The following is a 23,506-nucleotide window of genomic DNA, read 5'->3' on the forward strand; positions in this document are numbered from 1 at the left end:
CTTTGGATGCCCTGTCATTTAAGACGGCGCTCTCGTTGGCCTTGGTTTCTGCCAAGCGGGCCGGTGAGCTAACCGCTCTGTCTGTCAGCCCGAGTTGCTTGTTGCTAAACGAGGACAGCTCCTTCGCGTTGCTCAGACCTAATCCTGCGTTCCTCCCGAAGAACATTAATAGTTCTTTTCGGTCGAGGGATATTGTGCTTAAGGCTTTTCACCCCCCGCCTCATTCTAGTGAGGCGGAGTTGCATCTCCTGTGCCCGGTTCGGGCGTTGGCTATTCGTGAATCGCTCGGCCGCGTTCTGCTCCACACAACAGTTGTTTGTGTGTTATAGCGACGCTAGCAGGGGCCGCGCTCTCTCTAAGCAGCGGTTTTCTCGCTGGGTATGTGAGGGTGTTTGCTTAATCTACTCTCGGCAGGGCTTGGCGCCACCGTTGGGCGTTAAAGCTCACTCCACACGGAGCGTGGCCGCTTCAACGGCTCTACTCAAGGGCGTTTCGGTGGAAGACATCTGCGCGGCTGCGTCATGGTCTTCCCCCGGCCCCTTTGTCCGTTTTTACATGTTAGACATGACCAGGGGCTCACTCGGCAACTCTGTGCTGGAGTCCGGGACCCCTTTTACGGCTTAAGAATATAGACATGTTCTTTAAAGCGGCGTGGTTGGATTTCCTCTCGCCGGCGGGCGAGTTGGACTTGATTACCAGTCTTACTCTTCCACCTTTTTTCAAATGAAAAACAGGCTAGGGGGTTTTCTATTGGCTCGCCAATTGTCTGTTGGTTTTGTTTACCAGTGTGGCACTCCCGCCGTTTTCTTCAAATAAGAAACGGCCGAGAGAGTCCCATTATTGGAGAGCCGGATTCCGTAGCTCTTTACAGACTCACTTTTTTCTCCCTTGATCATTGCCTTGCTTGATCTAGGAGGAATTAGTTTTTTATCAAGCTGTTGTGTTTTACACTTCCTTGGCTTTTTGAGTCTTAATGTGCTCTGGTGACTTAGGTCGTTTTGACTGGGGTCCAGCAGGAGTACATTGATCGGGCTCCGCTCGCAGCTTCACCTTAGCCCATAAGGCGAAGCCTAGACGGCGTAGCCTACATGAAATAGAACGATAGTTATGTTATTATAACTCTAGTTCTATGATTGTAGGCGTAGCCGTCTAGTTTCCCACCTGCTGTACCCTCCAAATGCTGAAAGAAAAGCGTGGAGGATGAGCGACGGTATACACCGCGTTATATAGACACGATACCGTGGGAAATGTGGGCGGTGCCCACGCTGATAGGTGCATAGTTTGAATTTTCAGCACGCGCGGGCGCGCGCACGGGACAAGCCCATAAGGCGAGGCCTAGACGGCTACGCCTACAATCATAGAACTAGAGTTATAATAACATAACTATCGTTTCTGAACCGCGTCAATTTCAACAGAGCAGATCGAGCCGGGCAGGAAGTGAAAAACTAAAAGCCATAGAGCATCCGGTCAATTTTCTAAATAAAACACAATACTCAGCTCATGTAGCCTATCACAACTTCACATCAACATAACGTCATGACCGGTGGCACCAGGTCAGCAGGAGGTCAATCAAAGGGTCTCAGAGGGTCAGCAACATGGACGACGAGAGACTGATTCTCGAAGTGGAGCAACATAAAATAAATTATGAAATATATATTCCATTTTATAAGGACAATGTCAGAAAGGACAAAGCCTTGCATTTAATTGCAGTAGGTTTGGGAGTGGAAGGTGAAAAGATTTGCCTTTTTGTGTGCAGTAGAATTTTGATGCATCGCAATGCATCGTAGAATCGAATTGAATCGAATCGTTGCCTGGTGAATCGTAATCGAATTGAATCGTGAGGGCAGTGCCAATGCACACCCCTAATAAATATGTACACTTTATGTTGAAAGTCTAGACCAGGGCTATTCAACCTCCTTAACAAGTGGGCCGAAAAGGAAAACCACTGGGGGTTCATGGGCCACACGGAGTAAAACTACGTGAATAAATCACTACAAATAAATCATACTTAAATTAGTGTTAACTTAATATATATAATACTACTACATGGAATAAACTTGTCAGACGCATTCCTTCCTTCTTGACTTTTAATCGTATCATTATAAAAGATTTTGTTCTCACATATTTTGGGCACGTATTTAGAATTCAACAATGTTGTGTGAATCATCACAAAACAGAACTACTGTACATATGAGACATTTTGAGCCAGTGAGTCAGTGAGAAAGATGCACTGCCTTGTTTGCCTAGTTTGGCTCATCCTGAGACACTCATGCAGCTTCTCATAGGTCATGGTCCAACGTGCCCTTGTTCTGATGGCATTCATATGAGAAAAGCTAGACTCACACGTATCGGTTGAGCCAAACATTGTCAGAATAAGTGATGCCAGTTCCTGATTGTGGGATACTGATACTGGCTAGTATCACCGGCTACACACAGAAACCTGATTTGCATGCAACTATGTTTCTCCTTTATTTTATTTATTTTTTGCATGCAACCTCTTGCGGGCCAGAAAAAATGTAAGAGGGGCCGCATTTGGCCCAAGGGCCGCTAGTTGAATAGGCTTGGTCTAGACCCTCGCCATTCCCATTGAAACGAATGGCGCGGTACTTATTCTTCAAAACAAGAGATAGTAAATTGTGAAAAATGAATTAAACTAATCAGACAATGTGGTTAATGCTATAGACCCTAAAGTATCTGTGATATAAAGGCTGGGACGAATTTCGAATTATAAATATGTACACTTTATGTTGAAAGTATAGATAGACCGTCCGTCGCAATTTCCATTGAAACGAATGGCGCGGTAAATATTCTTCAAAACGAGAGCAGGTAAATTGTGAAAAATGAAATAAACTGTAATCAGACAACGTGTTTATATGCTATATAGGCCCTAGAGTATAGGTTGGTTGGTAAAGGTTGGTTACTTATGTTTTATGGTAGCCCTGTAACCATGTTAAGCTAAATGCGTTCTGAAAATAAAGGAAGACATTCAAAAATTCAGTTTGCATGATTTTCAGTCTGTACAAAATTGTATCATCTCAGAAACTTTTTTAAAAAACATATATCGCTATCGGTTAATATCGTAATCGGCCAAAACAGCAAAATTAATATTGGATATCTGTATCGGCAAAAATGTTCATATCGGTGCATCCCTACTAATAACAATGATGAATTATATCCAAGACATCCAAGGCGTTGTGGTTAGAGCATTAATGGAAATACTGCTGGTATCGTTGAACACGAATGCCAAAACGTTCAGTTGCTGACGGGAAAAGGGTGAGATACCTTCTCAGACGTATTATGTTGAGGGCTTTATACTTTTTAAGTGTAGGTATGTGTTATATATTGTGAACAACAATTAAGTCAATGTGTCTTTTCCTTGGACGAACATCCTGTGTGTGCTGTTTAATGCAAATGTTTGATGTGATATTTTGTTGTTGGGCAAAACACAAACATGAGTGGTATGTCCTCTTCCATGCCATCTTGAGTGTGTGCGTGCATGCATGTGGACAATGCCATTATTCATTAATAACGCATGTATACCACTCCGTTGCATCTCCCGAGTTCAATGTGTGTGTGTGTGTGTGTGTGTGTGTGTGTGTGTGTGTGTGTGTGTGTGCACCAGTGCGTGAGTGATTGAGTGTTGTGAGGAAGTGAATGTGTGTATATGTGCGCGATTGAGTGAGTGATTGAGTGCCTGAATGTCTGTGTGCGAATGGGAATGTATGTGAATGAATGTGAGCGTGTCAGTGTGTGTGCGTGAGCGGTGTGCCGTCTCTCTGACTCACGGTCATCTTGCGGTGATCCTGGTACTCCAGCCCAAAGTAGTCCCCCTCCACCAGGTTGAGGTGGTTGGCCACCAGGTCAAACAGCAGCTTGCCCGGAGACCGTTGCTAGGGGAACACAAAGAAGATGGAGGGTGTTAAAAGACAGCTTGGAGGCATACCCTGCTAGCATGCTAACTAGGTAGACCAGGGATGGGCAACTGGCGGCCCGCGGGCCGCATGCGCACTCAGTGCGGCCCGCATCCTCACTCAGTGCGGCCCGCATCCTCACTCAGTCAGGCCCGCACATAATAAAAAAAAAATAATAATAATAATAATAATAATAATAATAATTGATCGAGTTACAGAAAACTCGGTCAAGAAAGATGAGAAGAATTCATAGAATTCAAAGGCAAACCCATGCGTCTAGTTTGCTTAGAAGCGATATCAGTCATTAAAGATATCCACTTAAGTCGCCACTACATCTACTACAACTGCTTGTTGGGTTTGAGTTCATTGAGTTGTTGCACTTAATGTTGGGCCACTGTTTTTCAGTTTTTTGACTTCATTGAATGATGATGTATGTGAGCCCTTTGCACAGATAAAAATACTGACCATTCATGTGGCTGTTTGAGCATGGAAAACATGAAATGAATGTATGTTGGTTCAATTAACATACCGTACATAGGTTATGATTCTGGATGATTTTTTAGGTAATGGCCATCCCAAAAATGCACCAGAATACAGGAAATCATATCTACCAAATTCAAAATTGTGTAGCTTCTCTCAGCTCACGTTTAGTTGAAGTGTGCAGTCATGTGGCCCTCCGATGGTTATGATGAAAAATGTGCCCCTCTTTATCATGAAAGTTGCCCATCCCTGACGTAGACGATACACATCTTGAGAGACCCGGGAGCATTTCCCAATGTTATTGTGCATGTTATTCCCTTGCTCTCTGTAAATATGCTTGCGGTCTGTGTTAACGGTCATGTACATAACATCATAACATCCAGACATCGTAGCTGTTGTGGTGCGAATTATGTCTGTTTATAAGAAAAATATATATAGTTTTGGATTGTGGTAACTTTGGTAAGTGTGTCCTTATTTATTATATTGTTAATATATACGAGTGATGAATAAAATAAATAAGTAAATAGGTAGTTTGATCGACAGTGGCAACAACAGTTATAGCTCCATCTTATATCCCAATTATCCATAGCTGTACACATCTACAAATATTTGTTAATTATATAAAAATAATAGACATAATATAATAAAGGTCACCCCTAACACTGCAACACACAAACAATGAAAGTACACAAACGGAAACTGGCAGCCTGTGCTGGCAGGCCCAGCTAACGAGCCAAACATTAACGATCCCGTACCCTTCGACCCCGCGCTGAGGAACGCTAGAGGCAGGTTAGGCTGCTACCAACCAGACCGAGGCCACACACACACCCTTTCCTAGGGTGTGTGTGTGGCCTTCACCACTTACCGGCACCAACCTTTCCTTTTAAAAGTTACACAATGTTATTATGCGGTGCCGATAATAGTTAATATACAGCTCTGCTGCTGAGCTTGCTGTAAAACAAATACACACCCACAGCCGAGTGTAAATCTGACATCCATCGGTCAAGGCAACATTTATAAACTTTTACATACAAACGGTACACACTATACAAGAACACACACTATACAAGAACACACACTATACAAGAACACACACTATACAAGAACACACACTATACAAGAACACACACACACACACACACACACACACACACACACACACACACACACACACACCCCAGCAGAAGCCTTTTATCCTCCCAGGAGGGCGTGTGTGTATGTCATGGATTGTTTGCGTGGTAACAATCTGGATTACATTTGTCTTTACTTTCAGTCATGTACCAGACGCTTCTATCCATAGCAACAACCATCAAAGTGAGGCTGGGGACAATGAAAGTAGAGATATTAAGCCTCTAGGTAATTGTGTAAATGTGTTTAAATCAATGAAAAAAGGATCTTAAACGAAGCGATACGAACTGAATTTGGACAAGTTTCTCATTGCAGTCTTATTCTTGCTTTAATTATGATGATCATTGTATTCTGAAAAAGAAAGTCTGGGTGTGGTAGACACAGGAGCTTAGGTTGGGTAGAGGGGGAGAGAGGGAATCAGAACAGTAAGACCAAGGTGTCTGCCAAGTCTGACACCATCTGGCTACTGCGCGTGTCTGTTTCAAGGTGGTCAGTCTGTGTCACAGGCCAAACTGTCACACCCATGCATTACAGGGGCAAAAGACATGCACACAGAGACACACACATCCTCAACAGTCAGTCCTAAAGTTACATCTGATATGTGGTGGAATACTTCTCCTTTATATATCGGTAAAAATAGAAGCAGATTGAGCGACTGTAAATGCAACATGTTCCCGAGGGGATATAAATGTTGGACACAGTTCCTGCTTGATGACCAATGTTAGTTAAATTTGGGTATACAGGAACATGTCTCAGTTACAGTGAGTGCAGACATTATAAATAAACATTCAACATAGTAAATCACAGAGTTGTGGACTCGAGTCACATGACTTGGACTCGAGTCAGACTCGAGTCATGAATTTGATGACTTTAGATCGACTTGACTAAATCTAAAAAGACTTGCAACTCGACCCGGACTTTAACATCAATGACTTGTGACTTCACTTGGACTTGACCCTTTTGACTTGAAAAGACTTGCTACTTTCCTCAAACCTAAAGATTAAAATGTATGTTTACACGACACTGACCGCTCTATCTCCCTTTGCACCTGTGTGCGGCACGACATCCAATCAAATTAGATCCACGTTGTTTCTATATGATACATACATGACACACACACCCGCGCGCCAGTAGGCAAAAATGATACCAAAGGTAGATTCTTTTGGGTACAAAAATTATGAAGTGATAAACAAAAAAAGAATTGCTGTATGAAAAACCAGCAGGGCAAGATAACAGATGGAGACGCGTCAACGTCGAACTTCGTCCGACATTTGAAGTTACACAAAGAACGGTAAATTTTGAATCAAAGCCAACACTAGCTTGTTGGCTAACTTAATTGCTAGCTAGCTACATATCAATGAGACTGTAAACTCACTGTTAACGTCACCTTGAATGGTTTTATGTGTGCAGGGGTTGTGATGTCATGGCGGTTGTTGTCATAACTGTAGATTTGCAAAGCGCTGCTTACGTGGAACTCATCTCCACGACATTCCATTGTTTAGGTTCCATTGCTTAGGTTCCTTTGCTTATGTTCCATTGCTTAGGTTCCATTGTGTTCAACGCAGCTTAGCAAGCCACCAGCACCAGCAAGCCACCAGCAACAGAAAGTCCTTTCAACGTCACTGCGCACGCTACTATTACATGTAGATTATTTTATTTTATTTAATTTTTGAGAGTGAGGATATCTTTTATAAAGTGGTGACATGCTTGAAAAGGTTAAGCTTACACTTTTGAAATGAGTTTTTGAACAATGTTCTTCCAAAAAAAGGCTTAATAAATACAAATCTTAAATATTATTTCTCTGTTGTTGAAAGGACTCGAAAGGACTCGAAACTCGAAACTCAAACTTGTCGGCCTTGACTTGTGACTTGACTCGGGACTTGCCTGTCTTGACTCGGGACTTGACTCGGGACTTGACGGCAAAGACTTGAGACTAACTTGTGACTTGCAAAACAATGACTTGGTCCCACCTCTGGTAAATAAGCTAAATAAGCACAAATCCAATCGAGAATCCTCACAAATATGGCAATAGGTAATTTCCTGTTTGGAAAGAAAGAAGCAAGGGTTTGGGTTGGGGGTTGAAAAAACAAATAATGAATAAATAATAGCCCAAAACAAAGGCAGTTCAAAGACGAGATTCAGGATCATCCTCGTATGATGAACCCACAGGAAAACGCACCACAAAACTGAAGCGTAAAAACACACCCTCCTCCTGTACTGTTAACAAGCAGCATCCTCTAATTAGCTAGCTGTCCCCAGTCGGTAGCCACGCCGCGTCGGTAAGCAGGCTGGGGAGGAGACTCAAGATAATTGCATTCCTCCCCAGAGCAAACCCAAGACGGTGGAATGCACCGGGGGCGCGATGGAGTTGGGGAGTGGTGGAGGAATCGTGATGCAATACCCTTCCTCTCACCGCCTCTTGACTCCACATGATTTGTATGTTTACCATGCCTTAAAAATACAAAATAAAAACAACAATTGGACCAGGAGGCCACCATGGAGATCCGACATGGCCCACTGGACTGATACTCATACAGTGTAATCCAAATGGACGTAGGCTGCAAATCCACCGCTCTCTTAAAGAGCTTTAGCGCCTTGTCATTCAGAGATAATTCCTTCAATTTATACACTGTGACCTCTTCGTGTGACCCCCCCCCCTCCCTGCGTCCCCCTAAACCCCCTAACTGGGAATTTGAACGCCATTGACACTCAAACGTCAAGCCTTCACCTGGGAAAGCTCACCCCTCCCTGAGCCATTGACTCCTGTGGGAAAACCAGACTCGTCCAGAAGACTTTCTGATAAGAGGTTCTTGTCCACAAAAAAACGCGTGAGATGTGGGTTACACTGCAAGGGGCATTGACAAGAGGTGACCATCAACAGTCCGGCAGCCAATGTATTTCGAGCAGATAAGTCACCGTCACCACCCAAGGAAACCTAGAGTTTGGGCTGTGGACATGGGATCACATTATGGAACCCTTCTACTATCCCCTGAACGTGGATATGAGTGGTGGGATTGAGAAACCACAATTCTTCAGCAGCAAGTTATCTGGATAAACTAGGGTTGGATAAGGGTACGTTTGAAGGTAAGAAGTGATGTTCTGTATTTGTGTTGGCAGTCCAACCGTGGCTCCACCTATGGTAGGAATGGCCGTTCTCAGGTTGCCAAAAAATGGGTTTGGCTTCGAAAATCTTCCTCTTTGTCTTGGAATGTTGTTTCATGACATTATGCCTTATGTTGGAAATGGATCACCGCCATGGTTTGCACTGAGTCACAAAATATATCTATGTTCAGATTAACCTACGAATAAACCTGTGAGGAAGTGACGGGTCTAGACATTAGCCAAGTTGGTGGTGTTGAATTAAAGTGCTGTGCTGTTGTGCTGTGGTCGTGGCTGGAAGGGTCTGGCGATCCCCATGGCTAACAGCGGGAAGCTAGGTTTTATACTGCAGTCGCACCTAGAGCCTTACAAAGGATTAGCAAGAGATGCGAACCGTGAATTGCCGCTACTGAGGCAGCCAGAGACAAGGCTAGTTAAAATCAAACAAGCTAACATTGTTCATCTCCAATTTTTTAAACAGCTCTTGAAGCATTTCTTCTTCATGACTGGTGACTTCTCATTTTTGGAATGGCAGAACAAATGCTCTCAATATGTGGCTCAAAGCCCACGCAGAAAGAACAGAATTCACTGCGTTCTCATGCGGTCTCAGGCCCTTTGATGGGCTGGGTCAAACATAATGTTTATGAGGAAGGGGTCGTATAAATAAATGTGGTTCTCAAGGGGACCGTGTGAGGGGAATGCATTTGTGCCACAAACATTAGCGCCTTATAATATGAATAAATGAAGCCAATACTAGCTGTAGCCTTATGAATACAGACATCCACTATGAATGTCAATAGTAGACAGCTCCCTAGGCCTCGGGAATAACTTAAAATCGGGATAAAGTGAATATGAGGCTGTTGATCAAACCCAGTGCGCGTGTGCGAAAACATGTCTGATTTCCAAGCCAACCCAATGCCAGGCTTTGAGAGTTAGTTCCTTCCAAGTCACAATCACTTTTTTCATAGCCTTCGATCAATGGGTCTTAATTTGCCAGAAGTAGAGCTGTAGCGACGTGTCGACATCAAAAATTCGTCAACGTCAAATTTCTCCGTTGACGATTTTCGAGGACAATGGACAACAACACAGAGAACACAGTTCGCACTTTGCTGAGTCTGTTGCTTATTTTGATATATGTTTACCGTTTAATGGGAAAGAAGGCTCGTCGCCTTTATTATGTCCGTGGTCGTCGCATGGACTATACGTCATCCAGCTCAGGTTGCGTAGCCGTGCGTGTGCGCGACTGCGCGTGTCGGCTGATTAGCATCTGTACCGTAGCGGCCCGTACCGTAGCAGCACACCTCTTCCAAGTGGGCAAATTGGCCCGGCCTGGCCAGACTGGCCACACTCACATTGGCAGATTTGAGCACGGCTGGCCTTTCATTTTGTATAACAGTGAAACTATTTTATTTATTTTTATTTTAACTTTGTGTAAAGCAGAAGGTTTTTTGCTGTGCAAAACTGTTGTTAGAGTATATTATTAAGAATTTTTTGGTATTTATTTGAGATACATTATGGTTTTTATTAATCGATCAACAGAAATAGGTAACCATCCAATTAGTCATTAGATTAGTCGACTAATCTATGAAATAATCGCCCGATTAATCGTTTAATAAATAATCGTTTACCCCCAGCCCTAGCCAGAAGGGCAATGCATGCTTACAGACACACACACAAGTTCGGATTTAACTTCTCAACTCAGAACCACAGAGAAATAAGGTCTTACGAGACTGAGTGAGTCCGCACAGAACGACACCGGAAAACAGAGTTAAAACAAACACTAAAATTAGACTAAAGTGGAAAAAGGAGTTAGGGCTTTGGGCTGCCACGAGTCACATGAACCTGGTAGCCCAGGCCAAATATGGGGCCTTGAAGGCACGGGCCCACTGTACCCAGCTGTCTCCGTGGGAGTCGGCGCGGCACCTCCCCTTTAAAAAAGATAATTAAAGACCTAATCCCCGTCGGCGAGCCAGGAGACACAGCAGTGCCTTTTAACAACCACCCACCGTCGCCACGGCCAATCTGCGCTAGCCGTTGGGCACAGAGCCCGCGATTTTGGCCGCTTATTCGCCATTGCTTCAACGTTTACTGAAAGTCAGACCGGCCAAAGTAAGTGCCTTGACAGAGTAGAGGAATAGCCGCACCTCTGGAGCTCACAAAGAGAGACCGTCTACCCATACCTTAAGGAGGTCCGATTAACTGCTTATTCTCAAGAACATCCGAAAGACATGTTGAAATACAACGATCGCAGTCGCCCTGGGACTGCCCATCTCATGGTCTAAGACGTAACGTTTTGTTGAAAAGCCCGTGGCACCCCTGGCACCCAAAGAACATCAGGGGCCAGATCGGTCCCTTTGCCAACAAACATCTCATTGTCTCCATCCCATCTCATCTCGGGCGGCATTTGGCTCAGGAGGTAGAGCGAGTTTAAATGTAACCTGAAGGTTGCTAGTTCGATCCCCGGCTCCTGGTGGTATCGTGGTATCCCTGAGCAAGACACCTCACCCTGACTGCTCCTGACGAGCTGGCTGTCGCCTTCCATGGTTGACTCTCCCGTCGGTGTGTGATTGTGTGTATGGGTGTGCATGGGTGAATCTGAGGCAACATTGAAAAGCACTTTGAGTGGCCACTGTTTAGGAAAGCGCTGTATTAATGCAGTCCATTTACCATTTACCATCTCCTGCATCAGTATTAGAATAACCTTTCTCTATTTCGGTCAAGGTCTTGATGCCGTTGAATCGTTCTCACATGTAAGCAGGACGAAGAGCCAGTTATATATTTAGCCCGTCTGGCCTGATATTTTAGTGACCATCCTTCCCCCTTTAGTTCCTTCTCCACTTTCAGAAGCAGAACCAGCATATATTTAAAGTCCCTCACTCTCTCTTACCCTGTGTTGATCCGTCTCCGCGGTGGTGCTAAAGCAAGCATGTTAATTATAGTAATGCATCACATTCCCTCCAACACACACACTCATGCAAATACACATACATCATGCCAGTGATGACAAGCGGTCTGTCAACCCGATTTTGTCTGTAGTTTGGACGATTCGGTTTCAGTCCACACACACACACAAAGGTCTGGTGTTAGGTCCGGTTTTAAACATGGTGCTGTTGCTTCTAGTGTGGTTGTGAAATGTGTGTTTCACACTTCCAACTCCGTACTGATAATCAATCAACTCCTAATCTAACCTGGGTCGTGATCCACATTCATTGTTGGGCTTATCACCAGAATCATTCCACCAATTCCTCTATTTTTTCTTTACATGTGCTTGCTTTAACACCGGTGATATACTGGCCAGTGAACCAGTGAACTCTCTCTCTCTCTCTTGAAATTGCCATCTAGAAACTGACCCGTTTGTTTGGTTTTTGAGCTTGGATGACGTCCCCGTTACGAGTCGTTAACCTGAGCTTCGACCCGAGGAGGAACCAGCTCGACGCGTTTCTAGGGAGAAGGTTACCTAAAACAACATTGCATACACTCGCTCCTCCATTTTATTGAGGTCACTACCAGAAAGGGCCAGAATTATTAAACAGTGTTAATTAACTTAATTTGTATACTGCGTCAGAAAAAAACATGCTATTTTTTTTTGTTTTTGTTAGTGCTTGGCACTTGGTTCCATGAATATCCTTAAGGGCTGATTATGGTCCCAGGTTCACGCAAGACAAGGGGGTTACAGGCGCATTACGTCCTTGCGGACCCTCCTTGCGTCCACCGCAAGGGCCTGACGTGCGCCTCCCAAAAATGGTAACGTTCCGTTGAGGCGACGCAGCAGCTTGGGCTTTCATTGGTCCGATCACTAAAACCCAACGAAGAACCAAAACAGGTTCACGACTGCGTCGAAGCGTCTGCGTGGTCTTTGCGTTTCGCGAACATGGGACAATAATCAGCCCTTTACTGTACCGATAGCGGTATATTGTTGTTTCACCTTCTTCTGACACATGTACTTATTGTAAGCTTTGGAAAAAAGTACCTGCTAAATTCCCCAAATGTAAATGTAATACGTGATACGGTTTCAACTTTCCAAAGGCCAAACTTTCTCTCGTACCCTCTCCAGCGCAGAGGTTTACCCGGAGCTGACCAACACTGCCGCGGACACATACCAGACGGAGAGGCCGAGACTGTGGAAAAAGGTCCAGAAAGTAAACAACTAGCCCTGCTCTTCTTTGCCGGTGTTGAGAGTTACAGTTTTAACCAAAAGTGTCAATCCATGTATATAACTCATGGATAGTGTATGTGTGCATAAACAATCTAAGGGGAAAAGGTGAGTAGATTTGCTTGTTTTTGTGTCTCCCCAATATTGATGAAAAATAAATAGTTTGAGAGCATAATCATTATTGCACAATTTCTATATAATACACAAAAACCCGGACACAGAAGGCATAGAGATAGAGAAGGAGAAGTAGTGTAACGAACAGACGGACCATAATTCTGCATGCTGTCCTGCAGGAAGAGGTTGAGTAACAGGCTGGGAAAGAAGTGACCCCGAACTCAACACTCTCTCAGGGATATACAAAACTGTGTGTGTGTGTCTGTGTCTGTGTCTGTGTGTGTGTGTGTAAATGTGTCTGCGCGTATGCGTGTGCAGAAACATGTGACCGTTAAAAAATGCTAAATGAATAACAGATTTCTGCAGGTGATCGATAGGGACAATCATTTTGTTTATAGTTTTTAGTTGTTCTTCCCCTTTAAACCCTCCATGACCAGGTACATACTGAGTCTGACACCACCCATGGTCAAATCAGGAACAAAATGAAGTCTGTGTACAATGCTGCCAGGGAACAGAGACGGGAGGGAGGAGAGAATAAAAGGATCCCTGTGGAACACATATGGGAGGGAGGGGAGAGTATTCCTCCTTCCTTAGAAGTCCACCAATCAGGTGGCTCGGATTATGTCAGAAATAGCTTAACCCTGCAGGCAGGACGCAAAAGAGTGTTTCCTCTGATACCAGAAGAAGGATTCTGGTTCAGGCTTGCGTGTGCACGCACACACACAAAAATGCACGTCTCCACATCTGATTGGACAGTGTAGAAAACAGCTTCCTGGCGACATCATCAGCAGCCATGCTTAATGGGGCGCTGTGGGAAATCGAACCAGCAACCCCCACCACACACACACGAGAGACCAGCCTGGGGGCGTGCAGGCGGTGTGTGAGACGGCTCGGCACACACACACGATCAAAAGCTACACGGACCGTGTCTACGATTTGGGAAAACGTGGAACTTTGGGTGGAAACGTAAACGCTAAATGGCTAAATAGCAAAACACATACACAGCCGCCCCGCCACCGAGGATCGTTAAAGGCCACCGCCATTAGAGCCAAAGATTTTCCACCCCAGAAAAACATCCATTGGGTTCCATTGGAGAGAGGTCGGGGGGCGTGGTCAAACGTTGCCCCCCCCCCCTACATTCACTCCAGCAAGGAGGCACAGCCAATAGAAAACCACCGCTCTGGAAAAGTCTGCTTCGCCGGGAGCAGTAGACCTCGTGTTTTACAGAGGATTTGCATATCTTTCGACATGTTAGTCCAAAATAACTGTGATTATGGGGTTCACCTCCCTTTTAAATACCCCTGTGAACCAATTAGGAAAACAAACTTGAGATAACAAGCAAAAGAGGAAAAAGGGGAGTCGAGCCACACGCCTGCCGCTTGGTGGTGATGGTGATCAGGGCCGCTTCCCGGGCCTCAGGAATAGAACTCAGTTGTTGACTGAGCAGAGACCCCCACCGCGCTCGCCCCATCAACCGCCAGTTTGTTAACTCAACACCTCGTTGGCCAGCACAAAGGAGGCTGTTCACATGCACCTGAATGCTCACTGGGCCGGAGGGGGAGGAGGAGGAGTGGGTAATGGACCCTGTTTTGGTGTAGCCGAAACGTGAAAAACACCAAGGCCGAACCGGGCCCCAACACAGAGCTCAAAGCACTTCATGTTTCTTCTGTACTATGTGAAGCTTATCATTTGACAAACAGCGGATAAACATATGACCGATGGGATTTAAAACACTGGTACAATCGCCTTTGACTCAAACTTAATGACTGTAAAAAAATATTAATTTGTTTTGCTGGGGTACTCAATTCAACTCAGTGGTATTGGAAGAAGTTTAGGTTTACATGGTGGCGGTGTGGCGCATCTCGCACGTTGCCAGGGCAACATCACGTCAACCGTCAATGCCTTGGCTGTGTGCTCACGGAGTGTGTAGACACATTATGTTCTAAGCAGCCATAAATAAACCTCCACCGTTCAATCACCTTGTTCTGTGTGTGTGTGTGTGTGTGTGTGTGTGTGTGTGTGTGTGTGTGTGTGTGTGTGTGTGTGTGTGTGTGTGTGTGTGTGTGTGTGTGTGTGTGTGTGTGTCTAGTCAATCGAATAACGACTGGTAAACACACATACGCGTGTGCGTGCATGCATGTTAACAACCCCCTCCCCCCTTGGTTCGAACTCTTGGGAAAATTTGGGAAAACTCAACAACCACAACGACGAACATTGTGACGACAGAAGAATTTCAGCAGAATTCCACTATTAGTAGCAGATCAAGTGGAGTCCAGGTTGGGGAACACTTGGGACAGAGAGGGTGATATTGAGCCTGTCTATTCACTGGTGACAGACTGGTGCTTATTAGCTTATTAGTTCCCAGTCACTTCCAGTCACTACCGGTGTTCCCCAGGGTTCTGTTCTAGGCCCCCTCCTGTTCATCATTTATCTACTTCCACTTGGCCATATTTTCCGTAAATTTAACATTCATTTTCACTGCTATGCGGATGACGCCCAGCTCTACATATCCACCAAGCCCACTTCTACCCTTCCTCCCACCTCCCTCTCCGATTGCTTACAAGAAAAAAAATCCTGGTTCACCTGCAACTTTCTCAAACTCAACAGCAATAAAACAGAAGTTCTCCTCATCGGCACCAAATCAACCCTCACAAAACCTGACAGCTTTTCCATCACTATCGACAACACCTCAGTCTCCCCCTCCCCCCAGGTTAAGAGTCTGGGTGTCATTCTCGACAGCACACTATCATTCCAAGCACACATCAATAACATCACCAGGTCTACCTACTACCATCTACGCAATATCAACCGCCTCCGCCCATCCCTCACACCCCATAGCACAGCCATCCTTGTTCATACCCTGGTCACTTCCCGCATCGATTACTGTAACTCCCTCCTCTTCGGTCTCCCTCTCAAGTCCATCTGCAAACTCCAACTGGTCCAGAACTCTGCCACCCGCATCATCACTAGAACCCCCTCCAGGTTTATAAAGTCCTTGAGCTCACACACACACACGCACACAAGACAGATTACACACACACCCCCTGGACTCACCGCCTACTGGACTCCCTCCCCCCTCCCCTTCCCTCTTTGCAGCACAGTATACCGTGAGTGATGTGATGCGCCTGTCGGCTGCGTCCACCTCCCGGTGTCTGAGTTGTGACACCTCCCCTCCCCAACTCCCTTCCCCCCTCCCATATGTGTTTGTGATGTTTTTGATGTGATGCTTATGTGTTGAGGTGTTTTTTTTTTGCTAATCCCTACACTGTGCCCCCCTTAAAGGAGCATAGTTTGGGGTATTGACAATTTTTTTTCCCCCTCGTTACCCTCCTGTTTAGCTTTTTAAACTTTCTTATCTAACGCGGGCCGCATGTTTCTTGTTTAACAAGCGCCTGACAGTCTCTCCGTCCTGTCTCCCCACACTGTCTTCTATGTTTCTTGGACGGAATGTAACTGGTCTTTTTCGTTGCTCTGCAATGACATTAAAGTTTATTGATTGATTGATTGATTGATTAATAAAATCAATCAATCAAGCTTCAGCAGCTTCACTGGCTCTAACCCGCATCTACTTCAAGATTCTGCTCCTCACCTTCAAGGCCCTCCACAACCTCGCCCCTCCATACATCTGTGAACTCCTACACATCAACACACACCCAACCGCACGCTCCGGTCCTCCTCTTCCATTCAATTCACTGTGCCTCCCGCCCGCCTGGTTACCATGGGGTCCAGAGCCTTCAGCAGATCTGCCCCCCACCTCTGGAACACCCTCCCACCTGACATCCGTAATTCTGACACTCTTTCCACTTTTAAGTCCCGTCTTAAAACACATCTTTTTAAACTGACATATTCCATCTAACCCATTTCACCCCATGTAAATTGTTCAATGTAACTTGTTCTTGTGTTTTTTGTGATTGTTGATTTTGTTTTTTGTTTTTTTAAACTGCCCTGTAAGGTGACCTTGGGTGCTTTGAAAGGCGCCCTCAAATAAAATGAATTACTATTATATTATTATTAGCAACGCAGTGACTAAACAAGGAAGAGCCCATGAAACAGGGAAAGAGGGAAGGATGGTTGAGACATAGCCTGGTCCTACCAGACTCTCGTACTTCATTTAATTTGCCTAGAGACTCTGGACCTTCTCAATTGACAATTGTAACTCACTTGAAGGCAGGTGTCTGTTGAAGTTTAAAGCTATTGGATCTGCCCAGTGCCACTCTGGATCTGCCACTCTGGATATTTTTGCGCCTTTTTTTGCTGATTTCGGATGACACAAAGCAAAATCATCTCCTCTACAGATGCAATGTTTGCGATTGTCGATTCCGGTAATTTACAACACGAAAGTCACTGCCCTCTAGATGATGTATTGCGTGACATCCATAACAACGCTAAAACCGGACGGAGGTATGAAGGGTAGTCCCGGAGACAACGTTTGTTACGGATGGACGAATTTCGTCTGGATCCGAAGGTATGAATCGGCCATTATACTTAAGTGTTGTCAGCTAGACTGCACTTCAAGACACATTCCTCCACAGGGTTTTCTCAGGGTGGAGAGCAACAGGAGACCTCTGCTCACTGCTCTCTGGTTTAATGTAGTGGCCCCTATATAGTGACAGTGACACCCTGCACAAGGAGGTCTTCACCACTCCAAGCGGTAACCACGGCCACCAGATTCCCGGGTGGTGGTGTCCCGTTTCGCTTTTTGTTTTCGTCTTCTTCCATGGGCTTTTAATTAACAGGTGTAGCCTGGCTGGCGGGACCTCCATCATCGTCCACTGTCCCCTGACTGACAGCAGCCTGGGACCACGGGGGGGGGGAACCCATCTATCTCCTGCTTAACAGAGGAGTCCCGATAGAATGAGGCCATACGTTCAGATCCTGTTTCACTTCGGGTTGTTCTTTTGCACGGCAGGCCCTTAAAACCATTTGTCCTCCGTGGCGGACATGTTGCTGAGTGGGAGCAGGTGAACAAGACCCTGAACGCTCTTAGTTTGAAAAGAAAAAGCACTTTGAGCGGATTTTTCATACATGTATGGTTGGAATAGTGCCAGACAAAATCGTCCAGCCCAGAAATGCATTTTCATTTAATGCATATTAAAAGGTTGTCGTCTCGATAATGAGGCTTATGGACTTAAAATAGAGAAGATACAAGTCATTTGAGTGCAGAGAGGGCTCATGTACTTCTCTCCACGATGCCGGGATACGTTTAATTTTGGACATCCAAGCCGGATGGAGTGACTAATCCCGCTAAACTTCTGAAAACAAACTTTACAGAAACGGTTCAGTTTAAGACAGGGAGGGTTTTTCAATAATGGTTGTTATTTCACAAAGAAACCCATGTCATTCATCAAGTATGACGCACAGAAAATGAAAGCTTTGGAGACGTATAATTGTCAAACAACTAACATTGAGTCCCACGGTTTCAGTCAATTGCACAGAATGCAGAGAATGCTTTAGTTTCTCGTTTCCCTCCCTCCCTCGCTAGCTCCAAAATATTTCCGAGACACACGCCTCTCTGCACTTACGCAACACCATAAACACCCGACTTCAGCACTTCTTATCTGGAACCGCGAGATCCCAACGCAAACGCATTGGGATCAGCAGAAACAGATGGGTTTCAGCCCGTAAACACCGAACCAAAAGTAGACGTGCACTCCCAAACAGAACGGCGTTGGCATGTGGTGCCGTGGGCTCAACCAGCTAGCTCGTTAATCACGTAGCGCGTCGAAGCGACCGCAGGTTTGATTCCCACCTTTGTTTCCAATTACAAGAATCACTCCCTCCTCTCTCTTTCCAAACTTTATTTCACTGTCCTGTCAATAAAAGGCACCAAAACAAACACCCATAAAAATATATATTTAGAAGAAAAAAAAGGCCGGATTTCGCTGGTTTTGGAGAAGTTTAAATAGTCAACCGAAAAAGAACAAGCCACGACCGTGGCTGACAACAAACCTGGAAAAACAGTGTGATGCAAGAAGATACTCAACGATATCACACACACACGAACACACACCCATGACAAAGAGAGGAAAAACAAAGGAAGTTGTGTTAAAATATGGAGGACCCTGAAGGAGTGTTAGGAGGAGGAAGATGGACCCTGACCTCCTAAGGCTAAGACACACCACAGTCCCAATCAGAAATGCACACCAACTTAAAGTTTTAGGAAATACTTAAGAAAAATGGAACTTAAAAGCGGCAAGTGCTTGCATAACACGGTACCATGAGCGATTAACCGAACCCCGAAGAAAATAATGTGATTGTAATACACCAATGTACCAAATACATTCCAGTGACTTTATGCATCTAACCACCGCCAGCAGGCCGTGAGAGGAACTACACAAACTTTGCATTCACCACGGCCCACCTAGTCCCCTGGCCTACTACCTGGGCCCCGCTGTGCTAGCTGCGATAGCCCGACCTAGCTTACTAGCTGGGCCCCACTGTGTAAGCCCAACCTAGCCTCCTGCCCTCCTAGCTGGACCCCCTGTGCTAGCCCCACCTAGCACCCTTCCCTCCTAGCTGGGCCCCGCTGTACTAGGGCGCTGTGCTAGCCCTCCCTAGCCTCCTGGCCTATTAGCTGGGCCCCGCTTTGCAAGCTGTGTTTGCCCCGCCTAGCCTCCTGGCCTCTCCAAGCTGGCCCCCACTGTGCTAGCCCCACCTAGCCTCCTGGCCTCCTAGCTGGGCCCCGCTGTGCTAGGGCGCTGCCTTAGCCTCACCTGGCCTCCTGACCTCCTAGATGGGCCCCGCTGTGCTAGGGCGCTGCTGCGTTAGCCCCTCTGCCAGCAGATGTCCTGTCCTGTTTAGTAATCTGGGAGTCAGGCGGTTCCAGGGTGACCAGGAATGCCGTTACCCACGCCGCCCTCTCTCTCCACAGGAATGAGATGTTGCACGCCCGCCGCTAGCACACACAGTGATGCCCTCAAGATGTCTTTCTGCCATATTTGCTTACAGATAGTTTGCAGACTTTCCTATAGCGTTGATTCATGAATGTTCACGACACACACACATGGGAGGTGTGTGTGTGCCGTTGACGGTTCATTTGAATTGATGGTGTATTGTATACATCTCCACAATAGAAGAATGACAGTAGGTGAATGTTGCACCAATATGGACCACTGAGTAACAATATAAACATTAGATTATAAATATGGATTGCCATTGTGGTCATTTATTGTAGCAAACTGCATGCAACATTAGCTCCATGCAGTATAGAGAGAATTTGTTTACACTTCATGGAGCCACACACACATGCAAGGCCTCTTCATGGGCACACACAGGTTTAATGTGGCCCTTGTGAGCTCATGTAAACAGCATGTAAAAAAGTTAAATTTCTTCCGGCCGGCAAAGAACCAGAAGTTATTTGTGTAGATAGCCGTTGTGTCCCAAATGCGGTTTGGGAAGAATCGCTGGTCGTTCCGTTCGTTAGATCATGGAGACAGAAAATGTAATTATGATTGTGGAACTAAAACTAAATAAAATCACATCCCCCCTCCCCTGCCTGCTGCCAGCTTAACGCTGCTTTGAGAAGGCGAGGAGCACGTCAGTTTTAGGCAAAAAAAATACAATTTACATGGATGATCATCGCTCAAACACACTCGCGATGTTTACATTGGCGGCTACAAAACTGTATTCTGAAACCGACGACATTTTCCATTGCCAGCAGTCCTAGGGGTTTTCAGTCCCGCACACGTGAATGTACGTCGATAGGGATGTGTTCCGCACGCCCTGAATGTTATCCATTAGTCAACGATAACCACCCCTTTCCTGTTCTCTCATTCTCCTCTGTCGCCCCTGAAAGGCCTCAATGACTTCAGTTCAAAACCGGGATGAGAATTACATTTACATTTAGGGCGTTTAGCAGACGCTTTTATGCAAAGCGACTTATATAACAAAGAAACAACAATTTATCACTGTCGGTACAGTGAAGATGTTCATAGAACCAAGTGCCAAGCACTAACAATCGCTAGGTTATCCCATTTCCCGTATACAACAGAGATAGCTTGGATAAGATCCTACACGACAACAGTAACTATAACTCAGTACCACATACAATAAGTGTGCACATTAAGTGCCAGGATGTTTCTTAAATGTAAGAAAAGGTATTCAATAAAGTCTGGTGCTTGTAATCCCTTCACCCTCAGTCTACATCCTCTTTTACACAAACCCCAACCTGCTCCTCTCAGTTTCAGCCTTTTCCAGTCTGTTGGCATCATAGGATGGCATTTAGGCAATTAGCAGATGCTATTACCGAAAACGCCTCCGGGAATGAGTATAAAAAGATTGAGACGTCAAATCGAATGTATCATTTTGCATTCCCTTTTTTACCACAGTGAAATGTTTCCTCTCAACACACACACACACACACACACACACACACACACACACACACACACACACACACACACACACACACACACACACACACACACACACACAGGAAATGATAAGAATTTGTCACGGTAACGCCAGGGTGAGGCAGCATATCAACAGTGACCATGAGCTCTACTTATCATAAGCTTTAGTTTACACTGGGGATACACACACACACACACACACACACACACACACACACACACACACACCATCCACTGTTGGTGGAGTTAGTCTTATCCATCTACATACTCATAAACGTACGCACACACACCCTTGCTCACACCCAACCAACACACACAGACACAGACTTAATAAATCTGATGTCTAAATTTAAATAAAGAGGGTGTATTATGGAGATTACATCAAGACCAACTGAAACGCACTCATACATGCACACGCATGACCTATCTCCCTCCCCCTTCAAAGGAGGGAAAACGAGTGGAGCGGTGGGTTTTAAAGCTATTTTCTAAGCTTCTGGGTGGATCTTGATGACAGCGTTCTAATGGGGATTATCTGCGACAGAGGGGGGAGATAGAGTCAGTAGAGATGTACTGAAGGACAAGGCAGATGGAGGAAGAGATACAGAGAGGAGGAGGCTCTGTATGTTTATGTGTTTGTGGGAGGGGGGCATCTCACGTGATAGGGGGTGGGGCAGAGAGGTCTGGGATAGATAACATTCTGCCACACACACACTCTGAATCTGGGACAGCAGCCTTCATGGTAATGTCCTGCTGATTCCTTCTGACTGGCCCACAAGGTATACAAAGAAGGTCCTGCAATAGCAGTTAGGGCTAACCCTGCCACAGTAATTTTGATGAACTTTGTAATCAGGGTGGAAAGAAGGACATTGTGTTGCTGAAAAACACACACACACACACACACACACACACACACACACACACACACACACACACACACACACACACACACACACACACACACACACACACACACACACACACACACACACACACACACACACACACCGCCCCCCCGCCCCCCCCCCCCCCCCCTGTCTTAACCTTCACGCACAACAGATGCGTACAGATGGAAGTGTACACCTCCATTATTCATGTTGCGCTAGGGGCAGCGTTGGCTACCGGCTACATGTGTAAGGCTGGTCGATTATTTCAACGGAGCAAGATAAATAATTGAAGGGTGTGAGTGTGAGCGTGTTTGTGAGTGGGACACCATGCTGTCATCGGGTTGTGGTGGATATGTGGGGACTGTAACGTTGTTCGTTTATTTTTGTGTGCAGCAAAGCACGTTTTCAGTGCCAATTTAAAGAGCAGGACAAAAATTGTTTGACAGGCTGAATAAATACATCATGTTTTCAAACTCAAAAAATCATTGTTTGAATAATCGTGATTTCAATATTGACCAAAATAGTCGTGATTATGATTTTTTCCCTAATCTAGCAGCCTACATAACATATCTGGCGTCGACGGCAAAGCACTTTTAATCAGTATAACAGCTCAAAAAAAGACTGTTCTGCCAAGCGTGTGAAAGTGCAAAATGAAAGCAATTCTGTCGCAATACTGACTTAACACCCTCTTGCAACAACAACCTTTCACTTGACCACAGCTAAATCCTTTCTACTACCCATCCGTAATCCTTTGAGGTAAGAAAGGGCGGTTTGGATTTTAAAAACATATATTCCCACTCAGAGCGGAGTCGGAATGAAACTCTGGGAACCCTCCTGCTGCTCTGATTGGATTCCAGCAGAGGACTCGGGATGATGGAATTCATTCGCAATTCCCCTTTTCAATCTGTATTCCAAAGTGGCCACAGTACAGGAAAACGTTTCGTAGAAGACTGTCCATTGAACCACTGGAATAGCTTATTATTTTTCTTTGACTATGGCTAGTATATGTGGGGCACATTGAATACAAACCAAAACAAGTATGGGCTAAGCCTGTGCCAAGAATAGCTTACTTTACAATAAACAACCCATTAGCAGAATGTCATTATTATAAATTCCCAGATGATTTTCAGGTAGCCACCAAAATATGACATTAACTAACCTATTTAGTCATTTAGCATTCATCCAAAAGCACCTTTCAATTTACGTCCAAAATGCCATTTTAGCGTGCCACGAGAATAGCATTGTAATCCTCTTTAATCTCTCCAGTGCCAAGGAGACCTCTCTAGTCGACCCGACCTGAACATTGTTGTAAACGTTCAGGAACAGGCAGTTCTCTGAGATTTTTTGTCAGTTCAACTGACATTCTGCAGCAGTTCTCTCTCCTTC

At 45.3% G+C, this 23,506-nt stretch overlaps 1 protein-coding gene across 3 annotated transcripts in view; it reads right to left on the reverse strand.

Annotated features, from left to right (window-relative positions):
• Positions 1-23,506, reverse strand: part of LOC115541590 (FERM, ARHGEF and pleckstrin domain-containing protein 1) — a 132,541-nt gene that overhangs the window by 83,483 nt on the left and 25,552 nt on the right. For all 3 annotated transcript variants that reach the window (XM_030353374.1, XM_030353373.1, XM_030353372.1), the window contains exon 3: positions 3,786-3,890. In XM_030353374.1, coding sequence (XP_030209234.1) covers positions 3,786-3,890 — 105 coding nt within the window. The remainder of the gene's footprint in view (positions 1-3,785; positions 3,891-23,506) is intronic.

The sequence above is a fragment of the Gadus morhua genome, chromosome 4, assembly GCF_902167405.1.
Source record: "Gadus morhua chromosome 4, gadMor3.0, whole genome shotgun sequence".
Classification (NCBI taxonomy): Eukaryota; Metazoa; Chordata; class Actinopteri; order Gadiformes; family Gadidae; genus Gadus; species Gadus morhua.